The sequence below is a fragment of the Triticum urartu genome, chromosome 7A, assembly GCF_056163025.1.
Source record: "Triticum urartu cultivar PI428250 chromosome 7A, HENAU_Tu73, whole genome shotgun sequence".
NCBI classification, from domain to species: Eukaryota; Viridiplantae; Streptophyta; class Magnoliopsida; order Poales; family Poaceae; genus Triticum; species Triticum urartu.
In genome coordinates, this window is record NC_141879.1 from 743890704 (window position 1) to 743901111 (window position 10408).

The 10408-nt window shown below is 51.0% G+C and overlaps 1 protein-coding gene and 1 pseudogene across 1 annotated transcript; both read right to left on the reverse strand.

Annotated features, from left to right (window-relative positions):
* Positions 1-3435: 3435 nt before the first annotated feature.
* Positions 3436-3574, reverse strand: LOC125526113 (small nucleolar RNA Z247; annotated as a pseudogene).
* Positions 3575-6324: 2750 nt separating this feature from the next.
* On the reverse strand, positions 6325-8315 carry LOC147962631 (uncharacterized). The gene has a single exon (XM_087534253.1). The coding sequence runs from the start codon at positions 8194-8196 to the stop codon at positions 6325-6327; it is 1872 nt and encodes a 623-aa protein (XP_087390379.1). The 5' UTR covers positions 8197-8315.
* Between the last annotated feature and the right edge of the window lie 2093 nt (positions 8316-10408).

Here is a 10408-nt window from a genome sequence, read left to right on the forward strand (position 1 = left end):
ACAGCAAAACCTCCTGTGGATCGACGATCATCAGGATTACCAGCCCAGTCTGCATCTGAGAAAGCGCTCACAAGGGTAGACTTCGACTTTGTAATTTTTAGTCCTACTCCAACCGTGCCTTTGATGTATCGTAGAATTCGCTTAACTGCAGTCCAATGTGTACTAGTGGGTGAATGAAGAAACTGGCAAACCTTGTTTACAGCAAAAGCAATATCTGGTCTTGTCAAGGTCAAGTATTGCAATGCTCCCACTATACTTCTGTATCTAGTTCCATCCTCGTCACCCAGCCGATCACCATCTTCAGCTGACAACTTTTCTGAAACTGAGAGTGGTGTATCCAACGGTTTGCAATGTTGCATCGCAACTCTTTTGAGGATATCATTTGCATATTTCTCTTATGTCAACAATATTCCATCATTTTTCTTTTTTACCTCAATGCCAAGAAAATAATGGAGATTTCCCAAATCTTTGAGAGCAAAATCACATCGAAGATCTTTGAGCAAGGCTTCAACTACAGTATCGGATGAACTCACAACTATGATGTTATCCACATAGATAAGAAGATACATTGAAACTCCACCTCGCTTGAAGAAGAACAATGATGTGTCCGCCCATGAAGAGGAAAATCCCAAAGCAAATAGTTTTGAGCTGAGTCTAGCAAACCACGCCCGAGGGGCCTGTTTCAAGCCATACAGAGCTTTATCCAATTTACACACATATTGCCTCTTAGTTGGATCTTCATATCCTGGAGGTTGCCTCATGTACACATTCTCTTCTAAAACACCATGAAGGAACGCGTTCTTCACATCTAGCTGACGAAGACACCAATTGTTGGACACCGCCAAAGCAAGAACTAACCGAATGGTTGCTGCTTTGGTAACCGGACTAAAAGTGTCTTCATAATCTATCCCATATCTCTGCTTGAATCCCTTGGCAACGAGACGTGCTTTGTATCTGTCAATCTCTCCGTTGGATTTCCTTTTTATTTTATAGACCCATTTGCAGTCTATGATATTTGTACCCTTCTGAGCTGGCACAAGATGCCATGTATCATTTTCTATCAACGCAGAATATTCCTCGTCCATAGCTTCTTTCCAGTTTTTATCATGAAGAGCTTCGGTCAGATTATTTGGCTCACCTGTTGTGCACAATTTGCACCATCGAACTCGTCCATCCGTGATAATCTTGGGTCTGAAAATATTATTACGTGAGCGGGTCACAGCGCGATCAGGAACAGAAGGTTGTTGTACTGTTTGTTGAACTGGTGACGCCACAGAAGATTCAGGCTGCTGTACTGCTTTTTGAACAGGAGAAGCGACAGAAGATCCATTGCTGTATGCACCAGGAGATTGGGGCGTAGTGGCGGCTGGTTCAGCACGGGTCCCGCGGTTCCCATGCGTGGGCGTGCTTGGTTCAGTGCGTGACAAGGGGTCCCTGCATGCACCATGCGGCTGCTGAGGACTGAGCACTGCGGAAGGAGCGGATCCCGGTGCCATTGTATTTTCTGGACATGCATGCGGTCTGCTACAGTCCGCCTCACACCTGCTGCCATCTACTGCACACATAAAATCAAGGCCACCGGAGCTGTTTTGCACTAATTGTTGCCCCTGTTTTTCCTGTTCCTGAGTACTGTCAACACAAGCATCAGATGCATTAGTAGGATTAGCCACATGATCATGCAAATCATCACCCCCTTGATCAATACTCGTAGGATTCTGAAGGTTTGGAGGCAAAAGAAGAATTTCGGCTCTAAGACGGGCTCCGGCATTCGGATGAAGTTGCGAAAAAGGGAACACAGATTCATCAAAAATAACATCACGAGAGATATATACACGGCCGGAGGAAATATCAAGACACTTGTACCCCTTGTGTTTGTTACTGTAGCCTAGGAAAGCGCACCGAACAGAGCGAAAAGCTAATTTGCGAGTGTTATATGGTCGAAGATTAGGCCAACATGCGCAACCAAAAACACGAAGAGATGAATAGTCAGGTTTTTCATTAAAGAGTCGTTCAAGCGGGGAAAGCATATTGATGACACGACTAGGAACACGATTAATAAGATAGACAGCGGAAAGAAACGCTTCATCCCATTAAGAGGTATGGAGGCATGAGCAAGCAATGCAAGCTCAACTTCAACAATATGACGATGCTTTCTCTCGGCGGAACCGTTTTGTTGGTGCGCATGTGGACACGAAACATGATGAGTGATGCCAATACGTTGGAAAAAGTAGTTGAGTTTGTGATACTCACCACCCCAATCAGTTTGCATAGCTATGATTTTGGTGTTAAAAAGGCGCTCAACTAATTGTTGAAAATCATGAAAGCATTGGAATACATCAAATTTATTTCGTAAGAGATATATCCAAGTAAATTTACTATAATCATCAATAAAGCTTACACAGTATTTATTTCGACCAACAGACTCGGGTGCTTGACCCCAAACATCGGAGAAAATTAGCTCTAAAGGAGCACTAGAGATACTCGAAGACCTAGGATACGGAAGTTGGTGACTTTTAGCCTGTTGGCATGAATCACACACTGACTCACTACTGGACTCATTGGAACATGGCAAATTAAAATTCCTAAGGATTTGTTTGACTATTGGAGAGGCTGGATGACCAAGGCGATCATGCCACCTTGTCAACGACGGTCTTGAAGCACCAAAGACTTGACTATTGGAGAAAGGAGACGACTTGACTGGATAAAGACCCTGCTCACATCGGCCTCTTAGAAGGATTGCCTTCGTTGCTGGGTCCTTTACAAGAAAAGAATGAGGGTGAATTTCCACAATGGTATTATTATCAGAAGCAAAACAACTTGCCGAAACTAGGCTTTTTGTGGCTTGGGGAACATGAAGTACATCATTAAGATGAAATTTTCGAGTATGATCAAAAGAATTAATGACTGCATGACCGATGTGACTAATAGCCATACCTGCACCATTAGCTGCATGAACTTGTTCAGGACCATTGTAGCATTCGCGTGTTGTCAGCCTGTCGAGCTCCCCTGTAATATGATCGGTTGCTCCGGTATCAAAGTACCAATTTGAGTCAACTCCATACGAAGTAGTGGCTGCTCCAGCATATCTCTCTTCGGTGACATACTCTCGGTCAAACCGATGCCAACACTTATGAGCTGGATGCCCAACATTGCCACAGATCTGACAAGTAGGCTTTTCACCACGGGAAAAATTCGCTCCACCTCCTGATCGTCCTCCGCCACGATTATTGTCGGGGTAGCTATTGTTGCCATAGTTATGGCTGCTGTTGCCGTAGTTGTTGTTGTAGCCACCGCGGTTGTTGTTGTCGTAGCCACCACGGTTCCCGCCACCATTGCCTTTGCTGCCACGATTTCCCTTGCTGCGATCCCCTCGTGCAGCTAGGTTCACGGAAGAGTTGTACTGTTGTGACCCAGAATTTTGGGACTCCATGCGTGCTTCAAAGGCAAGGAACTGAGCATAAATTTCACTCAGGGAATAGGCGCCAGTTCTTGCGGCAATGGAGGAGACAGAAGGATTGTATTCTGCATCTAATCCAGCAAGAATTTGAGAGATGAGATCGTCGTCTTCGATCTTCTTCCCTGCTGTTGTGAGTTCATCGGCAATGCCTCGCATCTTTGTGAAGTATGTTGTGGCAGTCATCTCGTTCTTTCGAGTGCCAGCGAACTGGGTCCGGAGTTGGATAATCCTTGACCGGGAGACAGAGGAGTACATCTCCTCAAGAGCTGTCCAGACCTGCGCGGAAGTCCTCATAGAGACGACTTGAGTGAGTACTTCACGGGAGAGAGAGGTCAGCAGCGATCCCAGAACTTGCTGGTCTTGGGCTACCCAGCGAGCGTACTCGGGGTTTGGCACTGTCTCCGTGCCTGATTTGTCGGCCTTCTGGACGTCAATGGTCTTGGCTGGAGCTTCAATTGTGCCGTCGAGGTATCCATCAAGCTGCGCCCCTCGAATCGGGGGTAGAACCGTTGCCTTCCACAGAAGGATGTTGTCGCGGCCGAGCTTCTCGCGGGCAGTGTCGCCAAACATCGCTATGGGCTGGCTGATCGAGGAAGAAGCATCTGAGGAACTGCCGAAGGGAACGATAGACATCTAGATGCGATTTAGAAGAGAAGGCTCTGATACCATGTAAAAATCAGAAATCGATAGATTGATGCGTGGTGCCCTATTGGGTTCACCTTGACGTATATTTATATTACAGAGATGTAGAGATCGTTTACAGATCGAGACGGTCCCGTCCAGGCCCGTATACATCATGGAATCCAAGTCCTAGTCCTGTGCACATATGTATTCTAACAGGTCCGACTCGACAGAGCCTACGTGCCGAGCGTGCCTGGTTCAGGGTATAGTCTCATCTCGCAGCACGAGGAACGGCTTGATTAGCTTAAGTAGCTAACTCATCCCATAGCAGCAAGCTTCGGTCACCAACATATTCTTTCTGAAGATTGTGGACTGGCCTTATGAATCTTATCTATTTATAAACAGAAGAGATTCATCGTGACGGTCCATATCCCATACAAAGCGAGTATTCATGGCCTTGCTTTTTTTAAAAGTTTAATAAAATAGTCAATGATATACAACACCGTATGTATCCAGACAAATGTAAGACAACTAATTTGGGATGAAGGAAGTATTATTATTCAGTTCGTTTCTCATACTTGCTCATCGTAGTAGCTACTTTCTCTATAACTTAATACAAGACGTTTTTCGCTAATGTACTATCTAGTGACAAGTCTGACAAGTTCCTCGGCCGTGTGCGTGCCTGCATCTAACAGCAACTCATAACTGTAGAAACCAATATTTAAGTCGGGCATCAACCACTAGAATCAAGAGGGTGAAAGACATAAAAAAATGTTATGCAAACCTAGAAGCTCCATGCATGCGTATAGGATTTCAGTTAAACGGCCTTTTCGGGGAGATCTCTCGCCAACAGCTCAAAAGCCTGCTGCTCGCTTACTGTGTGTTCATGCATCCCCGCCATTATAATTTGGCTCAGGGCATCTCGCTGACCCTCAAATCAGACATCCATCCGTTTGCAGACATGTTCTAATCAATGTCCTGACACTGCTAGGAGAACCAACCATCCAATCGTATACCTCAAATATCAAACAACTTTCCGGCAAATAGCTAGCACAGATAGTAGTGGCTTCCACCAAACATATGTGTATACAATTGCAGGTTATTATTCCAAATCAGTGTATACATATTTATATGTTGAATAATGTCTTTGCTCCATAGAGCTTGGTTTTGAAAATTTTGTATTTCATTAAATTTCATATTTTTTTACATTTCAAAAAATTCTGAAAAAAACACAAATATACATGAAGGAATAACACACATGTGTGTAAATTTTCAGGGCAAAATACGTTGAAATGAAGACCGTGCAAAAAAGACAAATCTGAGGCTTTTTAACACATGATACTATTCATCTTCCCATTTCAGTGTTTATCATCCTGAAATTTTGCACACATACACATTACATTCTTGTTTACTTGCACAATTGTTTTCAGATTTTTTTTAAACCAAAAAGTTTTAATTTTGATATGTTTTTCAAAAAAGGCCTCTATGGAGGCTGAGAGCCAAACCTTCGTTCTCGTCGGGGGGGGGGGGGGGGGGGGGGGATGTAGGGTATATGTGTTGTACATACATGTGTATTGGATCCACCTCCTAGTTGCCTTGTATAGTTGAGGACGTGGCCTACTCCTGTACATCATATATACGTGCGTTTGCACATGAGGAATACAACACGTAATTCCCCCATCATACAGTCACTACTAGAAAAAAGGTCACTGCCGAGTGTTGTGCCTTATGCCAAGAGTCCTTTGCCGAGAGCTGAAGTCGGCACAGTCTTTTCCGGGCACTCGACAAAGAATGAAGTTCCAGTAGTGCGTGTATACATAAAGTAGAGTTGGGGTTCAGAGCCAAAAGGAATCTCGTCATTGATCATGGTCAGGCAGGATTCTTGATTGTCAAGCTAGACTTGTTTTTTGATTTGACAAGGTAGTACATCCGTGTAATGAAATCATCCCTCCACTCCGAGAAAAGCAGAGTGTGAACTTAGGAATACTACTGAAGGGAAGAGCAATTTTGTGTATGTCGGGGCAAACAGCTCTCACCCGAAACATATGAAATTTGCAATTTGCACGCTCAAGAGACGGAAAGGTCATAACAATACTAGCATATCCCGTCCAAGTATATCTCTGATTACAAAATAATAGATTTAGCCACGACTCAGAATCTATGACAGACACTACCTAAGAGATCAGATACCAAACATATAAGATCTTGCTCATCCAACATCTTCTCCTCATTCCGCAGATTTAGCCCTAGTCTATCTCACTGATGTCCCTAATCTCCTTCCACTGCTGGTCGGCGCCGAGGACATGCACCTTGAAGGCCTCTCTGTACTTGTGCACCACCATCAGCCGCCCTCTTGGTGTCGCCCTGAGATACTTGCGACAGGATGACAGGCTGCCTTCAATGTCCAGCCTTGGCGCGACGGCCGTGCTCATGAACGCACCAGACTCCGCGTCATGTTCCCACAACTCCACGACACCCGAGTAAGAGATGGAGTAGAAGTGCCCATGATGGTGGATGGCATCCTCGATGCCCTCACGCGATGGTGCCAACCTCCAGGTAGGGTCCTCCGCAGTGGCGAAGGCCGGGGCACCGAAAATTCGGTGCGGGATTAGCATGGCGGTGTAGCTGCCGGGGCGCGGAGATGCTGAGAGGACCACCTTCCGGTAGAACCCAGTGCGCATCTGGTGGGCACTGAGTGTGAGCGTCCCCATCCCGTCCGGGCCCCAACAGTGGTCTTTAAACGGCGGCCCACAGCCAAACCGAGCAGTCAAGAGGCGGTCAACCTTGAAGCAGAAGCAGTCACCTGCGCAGGGCAGGAGGACTCCAATGGTAGCGATATGCGGGAGTGCGTGCTGCTCGCCTGTGGCCGGGTTAATGAGGTAGATCTGGGCACGGTCGTCGGCACTGGCGAGCCACCCGCATGAGGAGCCCAGGACCAAGTGTCCGGGATACGGGGCGGGCATGGTGGGCTCACGCACGACTGCCAGGACGGGGTTGGGGACACGGAGGTCATCGGGCATGGTGGCCTTGCTCTCAGTCGAGATCAATATGGCCTCTTCCTTGAGGTAGGGCTGTTCGTCGTCGTAGCCGACATGGACCTCGACATGGGCGTAACCGTGGCACCTGTACTGGGCGAGCGCTTTGTCGTTGTGGACATTGTTTACCCCAACAAACTGCGGGATGTCGGAGATGTCCCTAGTCTCCTTCCACTGCCCGTCATCCTCGAGGACATAGCACGCACACCTCTCTGGGTACTTGAGCACCACCATCAGCTGCCCTCCAGGCGCCGCTGCCAGATACTTGCGGCATGACGATGAGCTGGCTTGTGCTTTGTCTTGGATGACCAGCCTTGGCGCGGCAGTGGTGCTCGTGAACGCACCGGACTCGGCGTCACGTTCCCATGACTCGACGTCGCCCGAGTAGGATATGGAGTAGAACTTGCCGTCGTGGTGGATGGCGTCCTCGACGCCGTCACGCGACGGCGCCAGCCTCCAGGCAGGTTCCTCCGCAGTGACGAAGGCGGGGGCACCGAAATCTCGATGCAGGATCAGCATGGCGGCGTAGCTGCCGGGACACGGGGACGTTGAGAGGACCACCTTCTGGTAGAAGTAGGCGCGCATCTCTTTGGCTCTGAGCGTGAACGTCGCCAACCCGTGCGGCCCCCAGGGGCTGTCCTTGAACGGCGGCCCGTGGCCGTAACGGGCAGTCAAGAAGCGGTCGAGCTGGACACAGAAGAAGCGGTCGCCGGTTGAGGGAACGAGGACGCCCGTTGTGGCGATGTGCGGGAGCGCATGATGCTCGCCCGTGGCCGGGTTAACGAGGTCGATCTTGCCGCGGTCGTCGGCGGTGGCGAGCCACCCACAGGAGGAGCCGAGGACCAGGTTGCGGTGTAGGGCGTGATCCGGGGAGGGCCTGGTGGGCTCGCTGTCGTCGTGCATGTCACCCAGGTAGTCATCGGGGAGGTCCGGCAACGGACGGCCAGGCTGTTTATCCCACACCGCCAGCAACCACTGGACGTGCTTGTGCCGCCCGTCCATCTTCACGATCCGAGTCTCCGCGGCCTTCCCCGGCGGCGGCGGCGGCGGCACAATGTCACCGTCCTGATCTATGGCCGACATCGATCTCGATCTCTTTCTCTCCAACAGGATTCGGGGATGTGTTCCGTTGCGGCGGAGGCTTGTTCTGGTGGTGATTGGTGAGGACCCCGTCCGTGTGTGTATATAAGAATAGCCTCCAACAAAACCCTAGTCTTCTGTGTCGGATCGGATCCGAGTCGAACTTCTCCTGAAAGGGAGATAATTGTACGGGAGGGACAGGGTCTCCGGGATCCTGTGTCCCGTCCTCAGATGTGACACCTCACCCTCAACATATACATCTCAAAGCACCTCCTAATCCATCACTCGATCGATACATGTTGGGAATCACATACGGCTGCACTACGGACTACAAGAAAATAACATGTTGCCGTGTGGCGGGTTTTAAGCCGAGTGTAATACTATATTGGGCACTCGGGGACAATAAGCCGAGTATGTACAGCATCACGCAAAACAGAAAGGGCGACCTCAGCCTAGGGGACAGTAAGACTAGTGCAGTGGTAAACGACACTCGACTTACAGATGAAGCTCGACTTATACCCCAGAAGGATCTTGGCTTACAGAACACAGGTTGATGTAATTTTGTAACCGACCACTTTCGGTCCTACACTCGGCTTATATAGATTACGCCATCACGGAGCCCTCAACCACATTCCGTGATGGCCACATGACAGAAAAGTTTACCAATTATGTAGCATCTGTTCTCTATAATATTTATGGTATTACAAAATACTACTCTCTCCAATTGAAAATAATTGTCGTGATTTTAATCCAACAAAAGTCAAATAAACTTAGGGCATCTTCAGCCGTTGGCCCCCTAGGGGCGCCTAAAATCGCCGCCTGGGGGTGAGCCGGTGCAAAAATTGGGCCTGGGGCGAGTTGGTCCCCAGCCGCCGGCCCCAGGGCCGCCCCCAGACACGTTTTAAAATAAAAGAAGTTCGGCGAAGTTCGGCTTAAACACGATAAAATTCGGCCAAACACGATAAATTTCAGCACATTTCGGCGAAAGTTCGCGGATTTTCATTACATAGCACATATACATAAACTAATCTAAAGGAAAAACTGGCTGAAGTCGCCGCCGTCGCCGCCATCGTCGTCGTCGGTCTTCTCCTCCTTGACGCGGGCGCCCCTGCTGGACCCCTGCCTGGCATCGCCATGGCGGACTGGTGGCGGCGCATCGTCGTCGTTGTCATCGTCGCTGTCGCAGATGACGACGACTCCGCCTTCGTCGCGGCCGCGTCGACGCTCCGCGAAGCGAAGCAGGGCGGCGCGCTGGCGCTCCTTCGCCTTCTCCAGGCGCTCCTTCTCCATTGCTATGGAGTCCCTGCGCGCCCATTCCAGGGCCGCGTCGTCGTCGTCGTCGTCGAGCTCCGTCGTCACCGGCGCGGCCGGCTCCTTCTTCACCGGCGCGAGCCCCGGCTCCGTATTCACCGGCGCGAGCCCCGGCTCCGTCTTTGGCTTGTCGAAGCGCGGAGGAGGAGCCGACGAGTAGGCGCGCCGGCCGCCCTCGTTGATGACGATGCCGGCGCTGCGAGTGCGCCGGCCGAGCGGCGTCTCCGCCGCGGGCTCGGCCTTGACGCCGAGCAGGGCCGGAGTGCCGGAGGAGTGCGATGAAGATCGGGAGGAGGAAGAAGAGGAGGAGGACCCGAACCTCCTTGGCGCCCATGGCCCGGCGCGTCGGTGCTGCGCCAGGGCGGCCGCCCTCGCCGGGTACGCCAACGGTGGGTCGTTGCCGCCCTCGAGGTACGTCAGCACGCCCTCGAGTGTGCGGCCGGGGACGCCCCACCACAAGTGGCGCCCCTCGCTGTTCTGCCGGCCGCCAACCACCGGCGCGCCGTTGATGGACGCCAAGCGTTGCTGCTGGCGGCGCTCGAAATACGCCGCCCAAGCCGCGTGGTTGCCGGCGGCGTACTGGGGAGGGAGAGTTGGGCATCGGTGAGGGAGGCGCGCACGACCTCGACTTCCTCGGCGAAGTACTTCGGCTTCGCCACGGCGTCGGGCAACGGGGGAATGGGCACTCCCCCGGCGCTGAGCCTCCACCCCGTCGGCCCGGCGCGCATGTCCGGCGGCGCCAGGATGTTCGCCTGGAACAGGAGCCAGGACTCCTGTTCGTGGAGCGAACGGCGGCCGAAGCCGTTGGCCGCCGCCTCGTCTCCGGGGTAGCGTTCCGCCATGGCGACGGGCTCGGGAGAGGTAGAGAGATAGAGGGAGGGGCTGGGCGGCGGCGCTCGGGAGA

What these genes read in the sequence shown, in the direction of transcription:
- LOC147962631 (XM_087534253.1), bottom strand. Translation starts at nt 8,196, where the DNA reads ATGTCGGCCATAGATCAGGACGGTGACATTGTGCCGCCGCCGCCGCCG.